General features: G+C 33.5%; 2 protein-coding genes across 3 annotated transcripts in view; both read left to right on the top strand.

The window, feature by feature from the left end:
- Positions 1-6,292, top strand: part of Arl13b (ARF like GTPase 13B) — a 33,125-nt gene extending 26,833 nt beyond the window's left edge. The window contains exon 9 of the mRNA XM_078041188.1: positions 3,352-6,292. Coding sequence (XP_077897314.1) covers positions 3,352-3,428 — 77 coding nt within the window. The 3' untranslated portion in view covers positions 3,429-6,292. The remainder of the gene's footprint in view (positions 1-3,351) is intronic.
- Positions 6,293-9,137: 2,845 nt separating this feature from the next.
- Positions 9,138-25,830, top strand: part of Nsun3 (NOP2/Sun RNA methyltransferase 3) — a 54,812-nt gene continuing 38,119 nt past the window's right edge. Inside the window, exons 1-3 of one of the 2 annotated variants that reach the window (XM_005336762.5) lie at positions 9,138-9,833; positions 10,659-10,768; positions 21,717-22,060. In XM_005336762.5, the coding sequence (XP_005336819.1) occupies positions 9,822-9,833; positions 10,659-10,768; positions 21,717-22,060 (466 nt within the window). In that variant the 5' untranslated portion in view covers positions 9,138-9,821. The remainder of the gene's footprint in view (positions 9,834-10,658; positions 10,769-21,716; positions 22,061-25,830) is intronic. The other variant, XM_013363541.4, reaches the window with a different exon arrangement.

The following is a 25,830-nucleotide window of genomic DNA, read 5'->3' as shown; positions in this document are numbered from 1 at the left end:
CATAAAATTTGATATTATATCAAAATATATTAAATATTTTATTCAAAATATATGAATATAATGTGTTATTTGCTTTCTCTTTCAGAATACTATATAGGTCAATAATTAAATATTTCATAATAATAAAAATTGGAAGATTTAGTTTTACATTTTTAAAAAAATTGTTTTAGATTATTTTAAAAGTATTGTTGTTTCATTGGAATCACATATGTCTGTTTGGTTTACTAATTTTAATATGTTTTTAGTGATTAAAACAGGTTAATTACTGCTATTTTATTATATAATTCTTTATGTACATTAGAATATGTGATCAGTTTAAATATTAGAAAAACTGTAATATCAATGTTTATACACACACACACACACAATTCTCGTAAGATAGATATTTGTTCCCATACTGAATTCATTATTCAACAAAAACCTGTTTTGTATTTGACACCAGCCAACATGTTTGTAATACCAATGAATAAGAAACACATACTGCCTTTATAGAGATCTCTGTGTAAGAGAGAAGATACTTCAGCATTCTTAGTATATGACAATATGTTCTGTGGTTCAGCATTATTATGCACAGACTGCATCAGAAGTTAGGGAAAGTGGCATTAGAACTGGGTCTTCAGAGTGATAAGATTAAGAAGCAGAAGAAAGAGATTGTTAAGAGGTGGAGAGCCAGGATTGTGGCTCAGTAGTAAAACACTTGCCTAGCATGAGTGAGGCTCTGGGTTCAATCACCAGTACCACATAAAAATAAACAAAATAAAGGTGTTGTGTCCATCTACAATTTAAAAAAAAATAGAGATGGAGGAAAGAACATGGTTTATTTGGAAAATAGCTTGTGACTGGAGCCTAGATTTATGCATAGAATAGGTAAAAAAGAGAAAATGTTAAATTACAGAGAACATTCAAAATGGAGTTCTGGCTTAGGACTAGATGATGAAGATCTTATATGTTAAGATATCTGGACTTGCTTTAATTTTTAAGAGATAATATTCATTTTTAGCATGGGAATAGTAATTTTAGATTTGATACTTGTTTTTCTAACAATTTTTGTCACAGTGTATGGAATATAGAAACAATTTCTATTAATATGTATCAAGTACAAACTTGATTATCACTACTTGAATCTCAGGTTGTTACAGTGATCAAAGTAATAAATAAGGAATGGAAATTGAAATGAAGAATAAAAGGTGTATTTGTAAAGAATACTTTAATAATTATAAGAAGTAATATTTGATGAATGGAGGTATGGGTTGAGGGCAAGAGAATAGAGTATAATTTGACTCAAGGGGATATAAGCTTGGTGATATGGCTGAGATTAAAAATATATCAAGAGAAAGGAAATCTTTTTTTAGAGAGACATATAGAGATAGACAAATACAGACGTAGGCTTATCTGTCTGGAAATGTCTAAAGGCCAGTATAAAGTAAGATTATGGAGTTTAGGAGAAAAGTGATTCAGATGGGGGAGTCTGGGAGAATATGTAGGTAGGTTTTTTTTTTTTCCCCCAGCTGTCTTTATACAATAGGAGTATTTTGCACATAACAGATGCTCTGTAATTGTTTCTGAATGAATGCAATTGAGGGAATGACGGTTTGCTATTTTTGAGAAAAAGAATGTCTAATAAGAGACTAAAAATTGATAGTGATTTTCAGGGTAAGCATTACAATTAAGAAAAACTGGAGAAAGAGATTGAAAATGGGCTGAGAAGGGTCCCTCCTGCCCCTCACTTAAAACAGAACTACTTGGAAAGAATTATAGTGAGTTAGTTAAGTTTAAGGCCACTATATTCTAATAGTTTTAGTTAGTTTTCAGTTTGTCAAATGTTTGCTTCCCAGTGGAGAAGATATTTTATATCTTCACATGTTAAGTTTAGATACATTTCTGTACCTTTATATCTAGAAGTATTTTGACAAAAGGTTGATGACAAGTAGACAAAAGGTGCATAATGAACTAGAGCAGATAGTAAAATAATTAATAATTGATCCCAGCAGCTTAGGAGGGTGAGGCATGAATTTAAAGCCAGCCTCATCAAAAGCAAAGGCGCTAAGCAACTCAGTGAGACCCTGTCTCTAAATAAAATACAAAATAGGGCTGATTATGTGGCTCAGTGATTGAATGCCCCTAAGTTCAATTATTAAAAAATTAATAATTGAGCATCTATGATACTGTTTTAATTATAGAAAAAATGACAAAACTATGTATACCATGTACATACCATTGTACTTAACAAAATTTAATTCCCCCCAAGTAAACTTTTAAGATGGGCAACAGTATCCCAGTTTTTAGCATGAGGAATATTACGTAGCTAATAACTGGCAGAACCAGGATTTGAACTTAGGAATGACCAGCCTTGAAACTCATACCTTTAACTCATAACCTAAGTTATACTGTTATATAAGATTTGCTAAAGCATGCTTTCAGTTTAATATTTTGCTTTGAAATTATGTTTTTTAAAAATTTTTTTGGTAATGGAGATTGAACCCAGGAGCACTTAAACAGTGAGCCACATCCCTACCCCCCAACCCCTGCCTTTTTTTTTTTTTTTTTTTTTTTTTTGAGACATGGTCTCACTAAGTTTTTTAGGGCCTCACTAAGTTGCTGAGACTGACCTTGAACTTGCAATCCTCGTGTCTCAGCCTCCTGAGATGCTGAGATTGTAAGTGTATGGTAACACCCCAGCTGAATTTATACTTGATTTAAAAAATTCTGTGTGTGTGTATGTGTAGTGATCTTAATCACCTATGCTTCTAGAAAAAAAAATAAGTTAATAGGCCAGAAAGAACTTAACTGAGAGTTATATATGCTATTAAATTTATAAGCCAATTATTATAATTAAGGAATTGAAATTTATGAAGGACACATTTTTTGTGAAAAATATGCACCAAATCACTGAATTGTATTGAAGTATTATTATAAAAGAATTCAATTTGATTCTCCTAAATTACAAAGAAATAACAGTCTCTGGATAAGAACATGTGTACAGATACTAATTTACCAGGCTCTTACTAGCAGGTTCTGTAGATTTTGAATTTTTTATGTTTGTTCTGTTCTAATGTGACTGTGTAATTGGAAACAAAAATAATAATAAATGTAACCATTTAGTGCAGGTTTTTACTAAGTCTATTAGAAGTTACCCTGGTTATTATGTTTTGAATTTATTCTGTTTTTTATACATTCTGGGTTTGGTTTGGTTTTGCTTTTTTTTTTTCCCCCCTGCCTTCCCAACTATCACCTCACTTGACAAGTCAGTGTGTCTTGTTTTTTAAAATGAATTCATTCAAAAATGATGAACTGTGTCAAAAACTGATGATTATAACTGTTTTGTGTCCATGGTTACCCTTCTTTATGTAGATTTCTATGGGAAGCCGCTGCCTCCGTTAACTGTACGACAGAGACCTAACGGTGATGCTCATGATGTGATCTCATAACCATGTCATATGGATTGGTACTCTTACTATCAGCAAAGTGAAATGGACCTCTTCTCAGAAGAAAAAAATAATAATCCTTTGAGCATTGATGACTGGGGCAATAAAATCATAATGATTTTAGTGAGGAGATTAATAGCCCAAGGACCTGATCTGATAATTAACTTCTCAATATCCTTCATGCAAAATGACCAGTGGATGGGATGAACAACATTTGGAGCATGTTAACAAGATTTAGTGTTGACTCCTTGGGTTTTATATCCTCACTCATGGGCAAATTCCTGAAGGAAAACTTCTTCAGAAATAGAGCCAATGGACTCTACATACTTTATTATTTGTTTAATAGTCCGTATTTCTATATATTAAACATTTTTGTAAGATACATGGGAATGGAAGGGAAACTCCTGGGAATTTATAAACTAAATTTTTAACTTTTTGTATTTTTCTAAAATTTTTGTTTAATTACTATTATCTTGATTGTGCACTTTTCTACAGATTTTTTAAATTTGTTTGTGGAAGATAAAAGTTAAATTACTTGACAGACATGAACTATACAAACAATATATTTATATGACTTAAATTTTTGTAATAGCATTTTTCTAGCCTATAAATCCTAATTTGACTTTATTTTAAAATAATATCTACCTTTTTAAAAAGCAGATATCAGATCTTTATTCTACCAAATTATGTGATTTGAAAGCATTATTCAACAAAAGTGTTCTATTTTATTGTTTTTGTGTTTTTTGATAATAATCTCAATAAATGAGACATAAAATACCTTTATTAACCTATTTTTTAAGTAATAAAAATGTTCTATGAGATATTATTAAAAGTCCCAAGAAAACCCTGTTTTAAAGGTCAAGACACTTTCAGAGATCAAGGTGTGATCCCTGTTAGGACTGTTCTGTCAGAAGCCACATGAATCTTTTAGGGTATTACAGTTCTTTCATCCTTTGAAATTAGAGGCAAAAAAACTGAAAGAAGTTACTGTAGTTACAGAGACTTATATTTTACAACAAATAACTTGGGTTCTAAAGCAATACAAATTAAAATGTTGGCTCAAATACTGTTGTAAAGAAATGATTCCAAAATATTTCTCAATTTAAAATTTACTTCTCTTGCACTCATAGGATTCTGTCATTTAGACAAACTGTTAGATATGTATTTTCAGTAAAGGAGTCCTAATTTTCACTTAACTGAAAGCATGCCTTTATATTAAGGTGAAAATAACACAAATAATAATTTCAATACAACCTAGATAAGACTATTGGGTTTGGTACCTGTACTGACAACAGACATATGCTGGTATCTAATAACAACATAAATAAGTATGCCTAAGTCAGTTTAATATAACTATTTACTTTAAGAATTTTGCTTTGAAGCATCACATTTTATTCACATTTTTAACTTCACTGAACTTTTATTATGGTCACTTATTAATCAGAATGCATCAGCATGGCACAGATTCTTGGAGTTGGTACATGGATCTACCTAGCACCTGAATAAGAAAAAAAGCATTCTACTTCAGATATAAAATTCATAACAATCTGAATTTTATAGGTGACTAAAATATGAGGAAAAGCATCACAATAAGACAGCATGTAAATTTTGAAATGAATTTTATAGGAAAAAATTGCTTACATTTTTGTTCCTTTTGTAACATTTACGTTTATTCATTTTTAAAGCTAAACTCAAACTTTTGCTATATTTTTAATATTCATTTATTTTAGAGTAAAGATAGATTTTTAAAATTTTTATCCTACCAATGTTTACTGGTAGAATACAGTAATTGCTGACTCCATTTTGTAAAACTAAAAATGATTTTAAGATTAAAGTAGCATAAAATGGAATTAATATTTCATATAGTTCCTTCAAAAGATAGTTTTCTTAAAGCATTCTAAAATACTTTAAAAGATGTTTTGTAAATCCAGGTGGATTCTAATAATTAAATGCCTATTTTGTTATATGCTGCATTTTTATTCTTAAATCACCATTAATTATGACATTTTCACCCAATAAAATTAATTTATATTATATTCCGTTTTCTCTTGATTTTGGTGAATATAAGTGATTTTTTTGGATAATAAAATAAGTAAATGTTTTTCAAATATGATTATTGAAAGAGTTTAAATCAGTAGATTAAAATAATGGACTTTTTGTTATTTTACATGAAAACATTTTTCTCTGCAAGTTTTTATATATTTGAGATCTAATGTTATTTTTAAAAGCAGCTAAATAAAGTATCAAAGCACCTTATGATTCTAGATTATTCAGTGTCTTTGGTTCAAGCTACTAGCCCACAGATGTAATTTTACTTATTTAAAATAATTCCATATGCTTTTCTTGGAAATTCCATATGTATATGGAATATTTTATATATAATTGATGCCAAGTGTCAAGCTATGGATAGAAACTGCACTAGAGAAAAATGTTGCTAGAACAAAGTAGTGAAGTAATTTTTTAGAGTTATTAGTAGAATGTTTTCCTTAAACTTTTTAATGATTTTGGTAATTTTATTTTTATAATGGAAGCAAATTTATAATTTTGTATAAATTATTTAACTGCCATGTTTTCTTCTAGTTGAAAATCAAATGCTGTTTTAAACAACAAATGAAATTCTAGAATTTACTTAATATGTTAAATTCCTTGCACATAGCCTGGAAAAGGTCACCTGTTTAAAACACCTTTTTATTTGCAGCTGCTTTTACTAAATGTTCTCTTACTATGACAACATTTTGATTTGGTACTATTTGATATGCCATGCTACTCATGGTATACTCATTCCAATTAAATCCATGATTCCAGGTGGCAAATCTTTTCAAAAGTAAAACTACTTTTATAAATAAAGATGTACATTATATATTTTATCACCTTTGTCTTAACATTGATTATTTAAGTTTTTGGGAAATACTGTCCAGCTGATCCAAAGAACAAATTCAAATATCTCAAAACCTAGATTAGAATATGGCATAGGTTATTAAAACAGCAATTATTCTTTAATTTTTTAGAAACCAAATAATAAAATCTCATTTAAAACATAGGAAGTAAAAAAAAATGAATTTCCTTTAAATAAACCGATCTGATTTTATTTAAAGAAAAAATTGGAAAAATAATCATTTGCTTCCTTATGGCTTAGATTGTAAATTCCTTTTGTTCACTGATGAGGAAACAGAATTTAAGAAGTGAATCAGTGGTCTCAAAACTTATATAATAGCATCCTATACATTTTTAATGTGCCTTTATGTTTGCTAGGGCTGCCATAAGTACCACACACAGGGTGACTTCTTAAAATAAATTTATTTTCTTACTGTTCTGGAGTAGGGAGATCAAGGTCCATGTTGCAGACAAGTTTCCTTTTTCCTAAGGCCTCTTGCCTGCCTTATAGGTAGCAGCCAACTTGCTGTGTCCTCACATGGCCTTTTCTGAGTACTCTTGCCCCTAGTGTCTTTCAGTTTGTCCAATTTTTCTCTTTTTATAACACCAGTAAGATTGGATTAGGATTCAGCCTTCCAACCTCATTTTAACTTAATCATCTTTTAAAAGGCCTCATCTCCAAATACAGTTACATTCCAAAATATCAGTGATTAGAGCTTCAACATAAAGTTTGAGGATACATATTCCAACCTTTATCAGTTACATACATTTCTGATGCACTATTTAAAAATGCATTTTATTTATATATACCCCTCAAAAAGGAAATTAGAAATATTAGATAAAACTTAATAAAAAGAGAAGTCATTATATTTACACCCCAGTTGCAGTGGATTGGTTGCTAGAGTTTATACACACCACTTTGAAGTCCTAAACTAATAAGAACCTTCAGTAGACATTGAAGATTCCTATAATTATGTTCTTTAGCATTGGTCACAGGCGTCTCTGTGTTTTTCTGCCTTACATTTTAAGTAACTAAGGGTTTTCTTAATGTCAGATTGTTTTACTATAGTGCCTGTCCTCACCCCTATATTAATAGGAAGGATTGAGACATGTTTTATGTAAACATGAAAATTCATAAAGCAGCCAGTGTAGGAGATAGTCCAAAAAGTGTACTTATTCAGAAATTGACTTAATAATAAAAAATGCTTAGTTAGATAAAAGTTATTTTCCTGAGAAGAGTTAAGTCCTTATAAATAATATGGATTAATTATCTAACAGTATCATTAATAAAAAAAGTGTAATTTCTGGTATTTTTTCAGCTCAATTTCCTCGTGTTTTTAAGAATTTTAATATTTATTTTTTGTTTTCGGCGGACACAACATCTTTGTTTCTATGTGGCGCTGAAGATCTAACCTGAGCCAAACACATGCCAGGCAAGCATGCTACCGCTTGAGCCACATCCCCAGCCCCTCCTCGTGTGTTTTTAGTGACTTAAAACAAGTCTTTTTCTAGTAGTTTCTGTTAGTCAATGTGGAATTTTGTTTATTATTCAGTAGCTATTTGGGAGGAAGGTAAATGAATTAACATTTTCATGATACACAAATATTGGGTCTTGGAAAGGGACTTTAATATTAAAGATCAAACTATAAAGAGAGGGTGGATGAAACAGAATTGGCTTCCTTCTCTGGGAATGGAATCAATTCTTTGTAATGGAATCAATCACAAACAATGGCTACTGCATAAAAATTTAAAGTTATTCCATATTTTAATTATTGGGGGGGTGTACTGGGAGTTGAATTCAGGGGCACTCAACCACTGAGCCACATCCCCAGTCATTTTTTTGTAGAGACAGGGTCTCACTTAGTTGTTTAGCACCTGGCTTTCTGCTGAGGCTCTCTTTGAACTCTTGATTCTCCTGTCTCAATCTTCTGAACAACAGGTTTACAGGCATGCACCACTGTGCCCGGCTAAAGTTAAATACTTTTAAGAAAAATTGGAAAAGTACTTACTTAGAAGTTAAAGATTTCTACAACTTGCTCATTTCTCTAGCATTGGTCACAGGTGACATGGTTAACATCACTAATATAAATATAATATTAAGACAGATAAATGAGCATGAGCAGGTCATTTTAAAAAATAGCTAATAAGATTTGAAAACATATCCAAACTAAATACACACTTATAAATTGGATTATCAGAAGTGCAGAAAAAAATTAAAAAGAAAAAAAATGTTCATTTTAACTCAGAAAATAGAACCATGCTGTCACAAAATGATAGAATGTCCTCTTTTCAGGTATATCAGTGTTTCCCTAATAGATATACAGCATATTCAATTCTTATTATCTTAAATCTTTTATATTTCTACATTTCAAATATAATACTCATGTATTAATTCATTAGTTGTAACATTCTGTAAAGAATATAGAAAAATAATGTGGAATCTCTGTAAGTAGACTGAAAGGTAAATGTGACTCCCCCAAACATCCAATAAAGGGTATTAACTTCTGAAAACCATGTTTTAACAAACCTAAATTCTAATAGATGTATTTTTAGATTGCTGGGAAACTTGTTTAAATATATTATTTAATATATGTAATATAATTTAAATATATTAAGCTTCAAATTGCATTAGTCGTACTAACGGACTTATTGCTTATACTCAAAATAATAATTCTTATTAAATATCAGAAACCACACTATTTTCTCCCTGATAAATTGCTGATTGTTGCTACAAGAAAATAATGAAAGAGTACACCAATGGAGTAAATAAACTGCTATTTCTATCAGAGTGGGTGTAATAACACTTTACTTGTAAACTCTAGTAAAAATGAGTGGCGAGTCTTGTATGGAGGATCACTTTGGTCCTCAGGCATTTGATATCAGAACAAGATAACCACAATGATCATGATAGTGGTACTACTACAGAACAGCACCGAACAAGTGGGCATTTATGTCGACTAGTCTCTGTGCTAAGCGCCTTACACGCGTATTTCAATTTAATCTTTTTACATGTCCTTTTCTAAAATGGAGAGATTATTCGCATAGGTCATCCTGGGAAAAAACTATTTCACGAGTTAACGGAGTCATCAAATTTAATTCAGTAGTTAGCTTCGCCCCTAAGGATAAAAGTGTTTACAAAACATAACCCAATAGTGACAGAGATTCAGCCTTTATCGAGTCCACCCACAAAGACGGTTTAGCAGGATAAACTACTTCCTAAACACCAGTCGCCCAAGGTCTCTCCCACCGCCGGGTCACGCCCCTGGGCGTCAGCGCAGAACTCTTCCCCGCCCCAGCCAACCAAGTGCTGTGCAATTTCCGGTATGCCTCTCGCGGGAGCTAACCTTGTTGGCGAGATTTTGAAAGTGCAGGCGATATGTGTAATATCGCGAGAATTTAAACGGGACCCGTGAGGACATTAAGGGTTTTGGCTAACCGGAAATCGGGCTGTTTTTTCATTTGGCTGGAAGCTTTTTCATGTGGAGTGTTGCTGACTCTTTTCTGTAAACTCCCTGCAGGATAATGCTGACTCGGGTGAGGCCCTTGAGCCCTTCTGGGCGCCTCTGGCTGAACCAGACTGTACACTACCAAGGAGGCGAGGGGGGTGGCCGGGATGTGGGAACTTCGCCTTTGGCGGTCCCTTTGCGATATTCGGGTTTTTTGGTTCCTTGTCTAGAATCCTGGTAATATTCAGTGCGTTACTTTTGCACTTAAACATTCCCTGTTCGCTCCCAAGGTCCTCGGAGAGGACGTCCCTTCCTAGTAATCTGCAGACTTCTAATACTTGCTCACGTCAAGTTCCCAGCATAGTGTAAGCTCCTATAGTGCTGAAACTGTCTTCTATGTCATTGCTGTATCCGGACGCCTAGACAGTGTTACATTTTACTTGGCCCTCTACGAATAAACGAAACAATCGCAGAGTTTCCAGAAAAAACAAAAGGGACATTTTTGTTCTTATTTTGGATTAATTCTAAGTGTACGGGAAAATTGCAATGAGTACAGAATTTTTATGTACCTTTCACGAAGTTCCCCTTGATGCTAACATCTGTGATGGCTTTTAAAAACTAATTTTTTCCTTTAGACATAATTTGTTTAGCACAGTTAGATTCTGCTTTAACATTTGCTTCATGATTGGATTACAATTTCTTGGGAAAACACTCCTTTAGCATAAATAGGTAAATTTATCAGTAACACGGTTTACAACTCATATATTGTTATAAGTCATATATTGCTCCCCCTACAAGAACTAATAATTATCTAAAGTGTTCTTATTTTTAGACAGTAAAAAAGATTGTGTTAATATCAAGGTTTAAATTTGTAGTATCTTTAATATGTGTCAGCACCTTTTTCTTGTCATAGTTGAGAGGAAAATCAGAGGGGAAGCTTGCAAAACAGATTTGCAAAGTTGTGTTGGATCATTTTGAAAAACAGTATTCCAAAGAACTTGAAGATTCCTGGAATACAGTGAGGTTAGTATAATTCATCTCTCGATACTTTATGATTGAGCAGTGGAAGTAAAATATGCAGTATACCTTTTTGGGTGAGGGATGAAGTGAGAATGAAAGATAAAGAAATTTAAACCTGGTTGCACTCTCCTACTGGGACATAGAAAGGAAGAACCAAGAGAAAATAGATAATGAAAAGCAGTGAAAAAAAATTTTTGTAGCAGTAGTAAGTAAAAATTAATATGCCTATATCTTGAACAATTGAATTGATCCAGGAAATAGGTCTACCTACAAAATTAGTTATACTGTAACATAAGAACGTTAAAACTTTGAAGTCAACACTGCTTTATCTCAGTAGTTTTATTTCTTCCCTATTATGTCTGTGGTCAGCTCTGTTTTGAACATACATACACATGTGCATATATAAATACAAACTCTTTAAATGTATTATAAAAGCAAACATTTAATGTATAAAAGGAAATGAGAAAAATTGGTTTATATCTTTGCTGAGCTTTGCTGTTGACCAGGATATTGTTCTATGGGTTGATTCTGAGTGCCTCATACTGTATATTTAATGCCCCAGGGATACAAAGAGTAAGATAGTCATTATGTTCCATTTGCATATAGTCTAGTGTTCTTAGGGGGAATGAGGTGAGAGGCATGGTTATAGGCATGTACACTGCTAATTTGGTATCATAATAAAAGTAGACAGAAGTACCGTGTTTTACCTTTCAAAGCCTGAGAGTGCCAGTGAAAGCCTGAGAAAATGCCAAGTCTTGGTATCTTGGAGGAATTACTTTGGATTAAGGAACCAGACATTTTCAGCTGAGGGAAAAGGGCAATAATAATAATTATTATTATTATTATTCAAGGCTGTGGATAATATCTGGAACGTGATTCAGGCAGTGGTATCTCATGTTGTCTTATTTCACCTTTTCTTGAATTAATAAGTATATCTTCTTTACAAAGGACAGCTTTAAGCATTTTTTTTAAACAAAGATTAAATCATGGCTAATGAGATAATAATCTAGCATTCTAATAAAAGTTTTAAACAAATTAAGCTATTTAGGAATCAGTATAATATGAAAATGTATATATTTGTTTTTATTTCAAAACTGGATTTCAAAATGTGTATTTCCGAGAATAAAGAATGACCAGTGAGGATTATAATCAATTCATTAGGCTTCTGGTATACAAAGGTAATCACATCTAATATGCAGACATCTTGCATGCTTATTATATGCCAGACAATACTGACGTAAGTGATCCTTAAACCTATGAGATTTTTTTTTTCATTCTTCATCTGATGATACTGCAGAGTTTAAATAACATGTCCCAATTCACTCAGTTTAAGTAGCAGAATTGGGATTTGTGCTGAGGTTCTCGGACTCAAGACTTCCCTCTGCTAACCTTTAGTCTGCATTTCATACCTGGGATGTAATAGGCATACTTGGATGATTTTTAAAAAAAGAAAGATTTTTAGAATCTTCTGTTGGCCGACTTTTAGTAATCTGGCTACTCGTTCCTTATAATGAGTTATTTTTCTCTCTAGTGTGTTCAGACAGACTTATAAATTATTATTTGACCCTAAACAACATGAGCAGTGAACCATAAACACATTTAATTAGCTGTGCCTTCTGCTTCATCTACCTTTTTGTTCAGTTTTCATGGTAAGTTAAGTTTTGCATAAACATGGGCTAAATTTGCAGTAGACAAAATAAAGTTTTTCTCAGAAAGTAGTTTGAACATGGAAGATAGCACAGGGAATAAGAAGAGAATCACATATTTTTGTTTTATAATTGTTTATTTGCAAGAAATAATATTGTTCTTGTAGTCTATTTACATCCAGGGGGAAGTGGAATGCTTTTTTTCCTATCTAGAAAATAATTTACACAATATCTTTAGTTTCCTATAATAGTGGTAAAGATTTAGTATTTAATTTTACTGGTTTGTAATGACCTTTCCTGCCAAGTCCCTTTGAGAAGTTCTTTAAAGCTGAAGTTTACCCTGGTTTAGTTTTTGCTCTCTGTGTTGCCTGCATATTCTCTTTCAAGGAAGTCTATTCAGGACATGAGTGTAGATTTTAATCAATGTGCTATCATCTCAAAACTATGCAATTCTTTCCAAGATTTAGCCTCATACTTCTAAGTGTTTTCTAGCAACTAAGTTGTCATATTCAGCAAACTCAAAAGCATGTTGTTTTTCTCTTCTAAACCTGTGTTATCTTTGTTACTTGCATATTCTATCTCAGTTGAAGACATTACTTTCAGTCCAGGTACCTCCTTTTTCCTCTACACCTTCAGTACCTTTGTAGTAAATAGTGAACCTTACTCAAAAGCAAGTCTGGCATTTCCACAGCTCTGGGGAGATAATCTCTAAATTCTCGAAATGTGTCTGTTAAGAACATCTTTGTTTAGCTAGAATCTTGGGCCATACTTAATAGCCTTAACAATGTAATTTATAGGAGTACAGACCATAGCTGTAAGCTCAGCCTCCAGAGGAGCTGGAGACTGAAAGCAGTGTGAGCAGTCAGCTATGCTTTAATTAAAACTGGACACCAGGGCTGGGGATGTGGCTTAGTGGTAGAGTGCTTACCTGACATGTGTAGACCCTGGGTTCTATCCCCAGCACCATTCACACACACACACACACAAATTTAATAGGCAGTAGAAAACACAAAACAACATCAGAAATTGATATAAGAGCTTAGATGAGCATCTCTGTTTGGAAGTATTACTGTGCATATTGTTACACATTGTTGCCAGGAAAAAAGTTAGCCTTGTTCATGTTTCCAGTGCAGAGGATAACTAGAAATTTCATGCTTTGAACTTTTGTGGACTCTGTACCTTCAATCTTTTCCTATAACTGATTTTAATCTATATGCTTTTTTGGTAAAAGATGGTAACTATGAGTTTAAAAGCTTCCAGTGAGTTCTATATGCTCTTCTAATGAATAAACAAACTTAAGAATGGTCTTGGGGATCCCTGAAATTACAGTTTGTGTTAGAAATGAGAGTGGTCTTGGTGACTCCGTAACTATGTACTACCAAACACCATTACCCTTTCTCTGTCAAAATCTAAAATAGTTACCAAAGGTTGCTGTTTCCTCCTGAGAAATTTCTTAATTTGGACATCCTTTTCAACTCTACAGCTTCTATTTAATCAGGCCTTCATCATTTTTTACCTGGCATATTATAGCTGAGTCTCCCACTTTCTTATTTTAGCAACCACTTTTATGGTATTTTAGAAATAATTTCACTCTTAAGGTAGTTCTTTCCATTTTACACTCTTAAGGTAGTTCTTTCCATTTATAGATAGGCAAGATGAGGCATACAGAAGTTAAATAACTTGCTGAAGAATACACGATTCACTTTTAGAAGAGCTTATTCACTCTACCATGCTGCTTCTCAGTATTGCCATATTATATTTTATCACTCCCAAGGTACACACCTTTGCTTCCTCTCGCTGTAATGTTACATTTGAACCAAAAATTTTTTCACATCCAAGGAGCATAAGGAGGCTCCTCCATGATTTTGGTACTGGATATACTGTTCCTTCTAGTAGGAATGCCCTTCCTTTTCCTTCTGGTTAAGAATGTGTATTCACATTCCATTTCAGCATCTTGTAGCACTTGACCTCAGGTTAAGTTATTAAACATCTCTATATTTCACTGTTTTCTTTTGGAAAACATGAAAAAACAGTATCTATTTCATATAGTCACTTGAGACAGGAAATTTATGCACACACATGAACAAAATTCTCAGAATATTGAATGACATTAGTTTTATTATTAGAAATAATAATAAGCTCTCAATATATATTAGCATTATTTTATTAACAACTTCATTAATCTTTCCCCTTTGTGTTTTCATTGCATTTAACTTGATATAACTTTTTTACTGTCAATACTTTATTGTTAAAAGTTTTCTAATTTGTATATTTTTCCATGACAAGGAAAAAACAATATCTTGGACAAGTAATCACTTATTCACAATTTAGTGAGGATTTATTTATGCCCCAAGCACTGCTGTGCACTTATGATACATAAATGCACTGTATAAATATTCTGCCCCCAAATAGACTTATGAGGAAAGGATTAATTGGAAATCTTAATGAACTTTGAAAGTTTTATGTGCATTTTATTGAAAATTTAAAAAGCCCAAACATTTCACTCTGGTATCAATGACTCATAGTTCACATATAAAAGGAAGGGGAAATTATATACCTAGTTAATATCACCAGAATTTGTGAAGAGGTTATAGAGGTGGATAGTTAGGGAAGAGAGAAAACAACTAGTATTCAGATTTCTATTTTGTTCTAGCTTTGTTTTACAAATACTTTCAACTTTAATTTTTTTCAAATCCTTACAGTTATTTTTAGCCCCTTTTAAATTCAGAAGTTAAAACAATTCATTGCTGGATGTTTCACACTTAGGACAGATCCAGGCCTGTGACTTAATAATCCCATGTTTTTTCTTCTACCATTTGTGCTGCGATGAAGGGTCTGGGGTCTCATCCTTGGAAGTGTATGCATTTCAGTTATATGGGGGACTCGTTATAGTCAGTATTTTTAGACTTCTGTCATCTTCACTGGAAATACAAATCCTCACCCATAATTTTCTTTCTGAGGTACTATGGATAACAAAACTGCCATAAATTGCCCTGTATGAGAAATAAGGAAGAAACCTCACCAAACAAAAATAACATCATCAATTCATTATTAGAATTTCTTTTTTTAAAATATTTTTTTAGCTATACATGGACACAATATCTTTATTTTGTTTGTTTTTAATGTGGTGCTAGGATCAAACCTAGTGCCTCACATGTGCAAGGCAAGCGCTCTGCCACTGAGTCACCACCCCAGCCTCATTATTAGAATTTCTGTAGAATAAAAATTAAATATAAACTTTGATGCATTTCCATAAATTAATTTATTTTCAGACCACAAATTTAAAATGATCTTATGAGCACCCTCTAGTGGATAATAATAGCACTGAAATTAGGAGTTTCTATTTTTTAACAATGGAAATTTAAATTTTTTTCTATAATCTATAGGGTTATGCCAATTGTTCTTAGCCATTTCTAGATAAAATTCTTGTTCTCATTTTAAATTAGAAAGTTTGAGTGGAGAATAAAAGAAAAGTATAATGTCACAGAAAAGTTAAATGAAAAATAATACTATCAAATACTAAGCATTGTCCAAATGTACAATTTTCGAGACTTTAACCTAACAGATTTAATTTTTTAAATGTTTGACTTTTGTTAAAATAAAAATTATGCTTCATGTGTAGATAGAGCACATACTTCACATTCATGAGGCCCTAGGTAAAATTCCCAACACCAATAATAACAAAAGCAATTAGTTGAGTGGTCCATGTGTAAAATTTTAATTCTGTAAATTGACTCAGGGGGTTAGGCACTGGACATTTAGTCAGGGAGACAGAGAAATAAAGTTGTAGTCCCCATATAAACCAGCTGGGGAAGTAGTTAATCAGGCAGTGTGACTTGGGCTAAAAGGCCTTAGTATAATTTCATTGACTTTCTCAAAGATCAGTAACTCTTGTGCCATAGTTTTACTTATAATATTTGTCTTTTAGTTATCTTTACTTAACATTTTATTTTGTTCCTTAGAAATTTAAACATATGCTAATTTTATATCATCATCAATAAACAGATGTGCCTAGCATATCGTTGATGCACACTGTGTATTTAGAAAATTAATGTTTGTTAGCAAGAAGAAAATGCTGACTTACCACATTGGAGGTAAAACTAGCAGTGAAGCCTGATCCAGACTTTTGCAAGGGTCTGCAGGAATGAGCAAGTTATAGCAGTCAGCTTCCAAATTGCCAGTTTCCATGTGTGTCCTTTCAGAAAATTGCTCACCTCCCCTCTGTACTTAAGCAGGTATTCTCCTTTGTCAGCTTGCCTTTCTACAATTCTCTTTTCCTCATTTTCACAAAGAAAAACACACTTTCACCGTTCTGACTTTTATATTGCATTTCTCCAGGACACCAAACCTCCATGATGGGACTGGGGATATTGCTCAATGGTAGTATGTTTGCCTACCATGTGCAAGACCTTGGGTTCCATCTCCAGCACCACAAAAAATAAACAACAAAAGACAACTCCATGTCATGTATTTAGAAAGTTAGTGGCAAATTTTTCGACAAATCAGGTAGTTTCAAAGTTTTGCTTTCAACAAAAGTAAAGGAGTCCCAGTTCAGTTGTCAGCTAATGATTCAAATAAAATATTTTTGATGATGGATCACTAAGTGATTTGGGGGTATAACTCAGGAAGAATTCAAAGTGGGAGACATGCTATAGCAAAATATTTATTTCTCATGTACTTATATAAGTGAAGGTTTTTCTCAACTCTTATAAGAATACAAAATAAGAATAAAACTGATATTGAACTCTTACTTATCCTAGCAAGAAGTAATATTCATCTATAGGTGTATGAAAACAAAAGCTCATTTCATTATAGTTCCTATTAATTTTTACTTCTTATGTTTAATAAGTATCAAAATTATAAGTTATTTTGGCCGATTTTATACTAATAATATTTTTGACAGCTGAATCTCAAAGTTATTTGAATACCACAGAGAAATTTAATATGTGTGTGTTCCAAAGAAGTATGATAGGGTGATTTAAAACAAAAGTTTTCATGCATAAAAATATATTAGGATAAAGTTACATGGAGAAGTGGAGTGTAAATAAAAGGGAAAAATAAGAATATAAAACTTGTGCCTGTTAAAGAAGAGTTAGTGTATGAATTTTAAATGAACACAACCTGTGTAACTTACTCAGTTTTCCCAAATTTGGGCTATGAAGGGATTAGAAATAAGAAATACAAGAACTAAAAGACTCAATTATAAGTAGATAGCGGGACTCAGTGGGTGAGTCAGTCATGGTAGGTTCTGACCTCTAACAATGATTGAGAGCCTCTGTGCTTTATTTTATAGGCAAGAACATCAAAGGGATTTATTGTGAGAAAAAACTTCAAGGTAAACAAGTGAAGCTGTGGGGAAAATAGCCTAATTGGAGGCTTATCAACTTGCTCAGTATTTCTTCCTCCTCCTGGTATTTAGCGCTTCAAGGCTATTTAGTCACACTGATATCTTCCACCTCCAAACAGCTGCATTAGAACCTGGGGCTGTTTGAACCAATAAATTAATTCCATGGAACACAGACTCCTCTTTGAGCAGGGTGTCAGCAGGTTACTGAGCTATCTCTAATCATTGGGAATCACTGAGAATTCTCAGAAGAGCAACACCTTTGCCTTGAGATGGCTCAGAGAAATCCATAATTCAGTCATAGCTCCCATCACTAATAGTTATGAAAATCACTCTAATGTGTAGGTTCCACAGACATATATTTTTGACATTTTCATGTTTTCGGTGTGGGTAATCCAACCTAGTGCCTCCTATACATTCTGGAAGTACTGAACTGATGAGCTACACATCCCCAGCTCACTGGATACATTTTAAAAGGTGGCATAAGTGTAGTGGTAGAGCACTTGTTTAGCATGTGAGAAGCCCTGGGTTCAATCCCCAGCACCATATATCCCTACAAAATAGTGGTTTAATTTGTATTTTAAAATGTTGGTTATTTTTTTCAATATATAGAATTTCCACCCATAACCATATGGTGAAGGGTTTTATGTCAACTTAAAATGTGTATAGTTTTTCAAAATCAGTTGATGACTGTACTAACAAAATATTTTTAGATCACTGATCTTGTGGATCCCAAATCTGCTTGCCGATGTACTTGATCTTCTAACTTTGGAGATCAGTAAATAGAGCAGCTTCAGACTCCACAATCAGGAATCTTAAGAAAAGCTGTGGCATGTAGTACCTGACTGCTGTCTTCAGAGTCTTCTAATGCTACTTTGCTATACATAAAAACTTTGGGGTAGAGTAGTGTTGGGGCAGGCCCAAAATGATTATCTAGTTAGGTTCCCTCACTGAGTCTTCTGGCAGGCTTTGTTATGTTTTTTTTTTTTTTTTGTGTGTGTGTGTGTGTGTGTGTGTAACCACAGCGAAGAATCTGCTGTTATGGTCAGTATGTAGTAAGGTCATGAATACTGTTTCAATGTAAGTACTCAAGATCATAAATACCTCCTTGTGAGCATATGCCCACTGATATAACCTGTTGGTAGTGTCCCTTCTTTCTTTGGCCTGCATATTAAAGGGCCTATGGAAAAAACCCAGGAGGCTAAATGGAACTGGCTGGTGACAGTCTAGAGAGGCTGTTACCAACCTCCAAATAAAAGATGACCAATATTCCCACCATGTATCACATCTTCTCTCAACTTCTGGATCCCCATATATTGTTTGCCGGGCCTGAGCCTCAACCTCTGCCTGCCAAGTAGTAACTGCTCTTCCAGATTCAGGTTAGTAGCCCACCTAGGACAAGCATGACAGGGTGAGTCTGTATTATGCGGCGATAAAGGTAGGACCACAGCAAGTGGGTGCGTGGAGAGCTGTGAGACCCATTTTAACACAGAGGTGTGCTTTCTCAGGCATAGGAAGCACCATCCTGGATAGCTTCTGTAGTCTTTCATTGAGATGGTCCTGAGACAGCTGGTGCTAGGGGCAGATTGTAGTAAGCTATTCCCATTGTTGTAGACAATAGGTCGAATTCAAGGAGCTCAAGGCTTTTATTCAAACCAGCTTGATTTTATATCATATTTCTGCTTGCTAACAACACCACTTGGGTAAGTAGCCTTATCACTAAAAATCTCAATATTGTGATGGTTATTTGAGGTAAAATTGCAAAATGTACATTTAAGTATCTGATCAATAACTTTGATTAATAATATGATCAAGGCAAAGTGGAGCAGATGAATTGGATGTTAGGTGAAAAGACTTCCTTGGAGATAAAGTTCCCTGAGGAGAGAACAAGTAGACGAGGGAGGAAGGATCATAGGTGGAGGGAACAGTATATACTGAGTTTGGTAAAAGCTAAAGAATCTTGTTCCAAAAAGCTAAAATAGTTCTGTTGGTGTAAGTCATCAGGGATCAGAATTTTGTTTTAGTCAAGGCTTAGTTTTGTCATGAATGAGGATAAGTTTTGAAAATTTTACTTCACTGCCATAGTACAGTTTTAAAATCTGACCAACTTCTCCTATCTTCTAGTGACTTCGCATCATTCACAACATAAAATTTAAAAATGCTATCCCATGCTACTTGGTCCATATAATTTTCTGCCATATTAGGCTTCTGATTCCCCAAATGCACTATTCTCTGTCATACCTATGTTGTTGTATTGCCCTGCAACTTTCTTTCTCATTTCTTCCAATTAATGTACTAGATAATATACAAAAGTCAATAGTGTTTCTAAACCAACAGTCCTCTTAATATGTTCAAAAGGAAATATTCAAAATTAATAACTTTTACTTTTATCTGAAATAAAATGTGAATAAGTGAAGAAATTTTGTTCAGGGTTGGAAAGATTAAATACTAAATGCAACTTACCCAAGGTGGTGTTGCTAGCAAGCAGAAATATGATATAAAATCAAGCTGGCTTGAATAAAAGCCTAACGTGTTAATTCTCTCCAAATCTAATGCATTTAATGTAATCCTAGTCAAAGTTACTATTAACTGAACAATTAATTTTAAAATTATATTGAAAGAATATATATCCATGAGTTGATTTGAACGTTTTGAAGAAAAAAGAATAATAAATAGAGGTTTGCCTTATCTGATATTAATCAGTTAAGAGTGTCCTGCCTTTTGTTAGCTAAGAGGTAGGCACATGACTTAAGCCAAGTCATTCCAATCTGTATACATTAAATTGGTTCTGACTATTTTCAGGTCTTGTCTCAGACCTGCTGAATCCAGGTTGGGCTCAGTGGTCTTTTTTTTTTTTTTTTTTTTTTTAAATCAAACTCTTGGTGCACAGTAAACTTTGCAAATTCCTTTCTTAAGTAGATGGTCATCTTCCAAAACAGCTGAAACAGATATGCCAGGATTCAGTTGTATATCATCCATGACAAATACGAGGCACTGAAAATGGAAAGCAGTTCCATATAACAGGCCTAAATTGAAATTCACCTGGCATGCTTGAGTCGAAGGTGTTAGATTTCAATCCAACCATTCCTCACATAGTCAACTCCAGGGTGAGTAGCAGCTGGAATTTATTTAATTGACCATGTTTAATGAGGCTCCCAAATAACTCAGAAAGGTCATCTAGTAAATTAATTATTTATCGTTATATCATCTATCAGTTGATGTGAGATTGTGATTGTCAAGAGATCTACTTGTTGGGCCAAATACAAATTCAAGAAAGTAAAGATACTGGGGGGAAAGCTTGCACCATCAGTCCGTGAGTGAATTTTAAATCATCTTTGAATCTGAATCTTCTGAGCCACTCATCATCTCATTAACTCCATTCCTGTAGAGTTCACTGTAATTAGGTTTTCACACCTTTTATCCTAATCATATAAAACTTTAATACTAATTTCTTTAAACATATTTTTTGATGGTACCTTTCCCTTCAATAATAACAATCTCTTGTTTTAAATTTTGTCTCTAAGTGAAACACTTTCTTGTGCATGTAGTGATAGTCAGAAATCTATTTTGACTAAATGCAAAATAGATTTTTTACTATCATTGCCTGTAAAGGCAGGCCATATTTTTTTGGCAAGATATTCTGTAGGGAAAGTTAAAACTATACTTCCCTTGTGTAGAACTTAAGGGGGGCACAAAAAACTCAGTATTGTATTTTAATGATCAAAATTAATTTTAAAAAAAAGCTACAGTAAAAATAAAAACTTTAAATAAAGATAGGTTCATAACATGAGCTGATGGAATCATATCAGGTCTTTATGAGGCAAAAGGAAAAGTCAGAAAGACTGATCCTGTCTCTGAAAATCAGAGATAAGTATAAACTTAGAACAATGGTCACCCCATTGATAATATAAAATGGTATTAATGTGTTTCATATTAACAATCTTTTGTTTTCTGTTTCTAGGGATGTACTGATATCTCCATCATTGTGGCAATATGCTGTCCTCCTCAACCGATTCAATTATCCTTTTGAACTGGAAATGGATTTATATTTGAAGGGCTATCACCAACTCTTTCAAGGATCTTTACCCTACTGTCCTAAATCACTAAAGTGTTACCTCAGCAGAACTACAGACCGTTTGCCTTCAGAAAGACACCAGTTTGGTAACCTGAAAAAATACTATCTCCTGAATGCTGCTTCTCTTCTCCCAGTACTAGCTCTGGAATTACGGGATGGGGAGAAGGCTCTAGATCTATGTGCTGCTCCTGGAGGCAAATCATTAGCACTGCTACAATGTGCTTGGCCAGGTAGTGTGCTTTTATTTCCTTGATTAACAATTGTTTCATATCTGTATGTTAAAAAATTCTTTGAAAGTGTATGGGAAGAAATGTAAGATTGAGTTTGCAAACGTAAGAAACTTGAAAACCACTGTAGACAAGACTGGAAACATTAGCTGAATGATGCAGTGTAAATAACACTCTTTCCAGCTTCCAAGCCCTAACAGATAATTGGAAACAAAATTTTAACATTTTTTGAACAGATCTACCAGGTATGAATATGAGTGCCATTAGCCAGTGACACAGGCTTTTTAAAATTTTGTTGTTTACTTTCTTTTCTTTCTTTTTTTTTTGTGCTAAGTAGGTGCTCTACTACTGTACTTGAAAATCTTGTATTAAAATCACTTCATACATTTCTGCAACAAAACATGTACATTTAAAATTATTTTACTGTACCTGTCCAACAGAAATATAATATTTTTTTTTAGTCAGATTTTTTACTGCTATGACCAAAAGATCTGACAAGAACACTTTTAGAGAGGGAAAAGTTTATTTGGTGCACACAGTTTCAGAGGCCTCAGTTCATGGACTTCCAATTTTATTGCTCTGTGACCAAGATGAAGCAGAATATCAAGGTAAAAGGATGCAAAGGAGAAAAACAGTTTCGGGCATAATAATCCAGAAGCAGAGAGAGCTCCACTCACCAGGAACAAAATATATACCCTGAAGGCATACCCCCAGTGGTCTACATCCTTTAGCCATACCCTACATGTATATAGTCACCACCCAGTTAAATCCTCCCAAGTGGATTAATGCACTGATTAAAGGTTCTCATTACCTACTCATTTCACATCTGAATTTTCTTGTATTTATACAAGAGTTTTGGGGGAATACCACATATCCAAACCATAACAATTATGGAATACATATAAATTTAAAATATTTGAATAGTCATCGGGAAAATATAGAAACAGGTGAAATTAATTGAATGTTATTCAAAGTTGTATATTAACATATGATCAAAATAAAAATGTTTACTGAGGTATTTTACATTCTTATTTTTTACAAGTCTTTGAAATTGGTTATTTTACAGAGAGCACATTTCTGTTTGAACTAACTACATTTCAAGTGCTCATAGCCACATGTGGCAAGTATGGGCCAAAGCAATAAGTTCTTTTGAAATGACTTCATCACTACTATTATTACTAGTGCAAAAGTGATACACAGTTTTATAAATACTGATCAACAAGTCCACATTTATTATCTTCTTCTTCCTTTTTCTTTTTTTTTCTTTTGTGATGCTGAGGATTGAACCCAGAGCCTCACACATGCTAGGCAAACTCTCTATCACTGAGCCAGATCTCCATCAGTTAATGTTTTCTTAATGAAATAGATGGATACTTTAAAAAAATGAATTCAGATTCCCTGGATAAATATTACTTATTGCTAGATAAGATAGAGTTCAGCATCAGTTCTGTTTGAGTTTTATTTGAAGATTTTATTTTTATACATGTAAATATTGTAGTTCACACAGAAATGGTGGGAATGTATTATAGTGTTTTCATTGGTACTTTAAATTCCTGAATTATGGTCCCAAATCACATACAGGTCTCTCATTAAGCATTATTTTGATGATACATTGAGTGAGCACTGTTTAAATCTATTTTTCATTTTGTATAAGGTGAAGTGTTGAAGCCAGTTTGATTGTATATACTCACATACATATATATAACATATATGTATATTATATATAAGTATATTTTATATATGTGTGTGTATATTGTGTGTATATATATATATACTTATATATACATATATATTTGTGCATATATGTATTCATTTATATTTTCTGGAGGTATCTAAACCCTGGTATAATTTGCTTTATGATTCTGGATGATTGGGAACCTTACTTTTTCATTTGTAAAATTGATGAATTGCCATGTGAAAGGAGAGTCCCCACTGGAGGATTTTTTTTTCTCCTTTAGGAAGTTGATCTGAAAACTGATTCTTTTGAAATTATTCTAGGTCTCCTTATTCCTTCGAAAACTGGCATGTATACCCCAGGGCATGCATATTCCAATTTGAAGACTGCCAGTGTATTTCTTCCTTTGAGATCACTCCCTGTTAAAATATATTTTAATAAGGATCCAGCTGTACTTGGCATTGGTTCAAATCTATCTTGTCACAGCAGAAGTGATATCTCTGGAAGTGGGTCCAAGGGTTTCTCAGAGATATGGAGGAACTTGACTCAGGGCCAGAAGGATCCTTGTCTTATGTGTTGGAGAAGAACTGCAGCACATGCCAGTCAATATAGACAGATATTTATTTATGAAAGCAAAGAATACACATTTAAGAGAGAAGTCAGGCCATCTTTGAAAGTGAGAAGTATACTTTGGGGTTCCCAACTCTCCACTTAAAAGAAAATTGGTGAGGTGTGGTTATGGGGAAATCTGTAAGGATAGTATCTTTTTAGTTATCTTAAGGTGGTTTGTAGTAATTTGGTCATTCTCAGAATTGTTAGACTGACATGACCTTCATTATCTGATCAATGGATAATACTGTAAAGCCTCCTAAATTTCAGGTTCCTCAAAATGCATCTCTCTCTCTCTCTCTCTCTTTCTCTGCCTTAACTATTTATTGGTCATTAGTTAACAATGCACAAGGTAGATTTAAGACTTCCCAGAAATGTGGCGGTGACAGACCTGGAAAAGCATATGAAAATTTAAGATTATATTTTGATAGACCCAATATGATCTTTTCTTAAAATTGGGAGTCATCTCGCCACAAAGCCATGAAAAGATAATTTCGGCTTTACTATAAATTACTGCAAATTCTGAACCTGCTTGGAATGCCTTCCCGTGCCTTGAACTCACCCACGCCTGGCTCTCTGACCAGATAGCAGCCCTCTCTGAAACTTTAGTGATGCCTCATAAATATTGGCCTTCCCTGGTCAGATAACGACCTTCTCTGAGGCTCTAATGGTCCTCATAAATTCTGATGTTGGGGCCAGCAAAAAAATGTAAACTACCATTAGTGTGATGCTTGTCAGAGTTCTGTTATCTGTAACCCCCCTTTGTGTAACTTTCTGGGCTGGAAAGCTGGGCTGCAGGAAAGCTGGGGTGCTGTCTTGTTCCCGCTGTTTTGGGAGGGAGAGGCAGGCCGGCCGGTCGAAATAATAAGTTTGCTTTAATTTGATTTTAATTGGAGTCAGTGGTCTTTTCTTTCGTTCTGGTCTAACAATTTACTTATACTTTCTTTACATTTGCTTTCTACCTTTTTTTTTTAATTCTTTTATCTCATATTAACTGTATATTTAACAGAAAATACTGAGTGTTTTAGAGTTCTGGTTAAAGTTCTGTTACCGAAACTTGCTATATTTTAGTGTAAGAAATCACAATAGACAAGATTGTTTTATACATGACCTTATTTTTATGATTTGGAACAAAATTTTATGGAATTGTTACTGGTGGTATTCTGGGGAATCCAGGAGATTACATTTTGATTTTTGACTACTATCTTCTTACGAGAAGATTTTAAGCAAGACATAAAATGTATTACAACAGCAAATTTTATTAGGAAAGAAAGGAAAAAACCCTCAAGGGAAAGGGTGAGTCATCTCAAAGAGGAGAGCAAGATTGCTCTCCCTTTATTCCCTAGTCTACTTGGGGGTCTTAGGGAAGTTTCTAGAGTGTTCCACCCAGGTGCCACCTCTTAACTTTTGATTGACAGATTGTATCAGATTATTGAGTCCTTTGCCGGGCTCAATAATCTGATGCAATCTGCTCAGAGGTCACTCCAGA

The sequence above is a fragment of the Ictidomys tridecemlineatus genome, chromosome 3 (assembly GCF_052094955.1).
Source record: "Ictidomys tridecemlineatus isolate mIctTri1 chromosome 3, mIctTri1.hap1, whole genome shotgun sequence".
NCBI classification, from domain to species: Eukaryota; Metazoa; Chordata; class Mammalia; order Rodentia; family Sciuridae; genus Ictidomys; species Ictidomys tridecemlineatus.
Note: the sequence above shows the minus strand (reverse complement) of the source record. Positions and strands in the feature narration are given on the sequence as shown.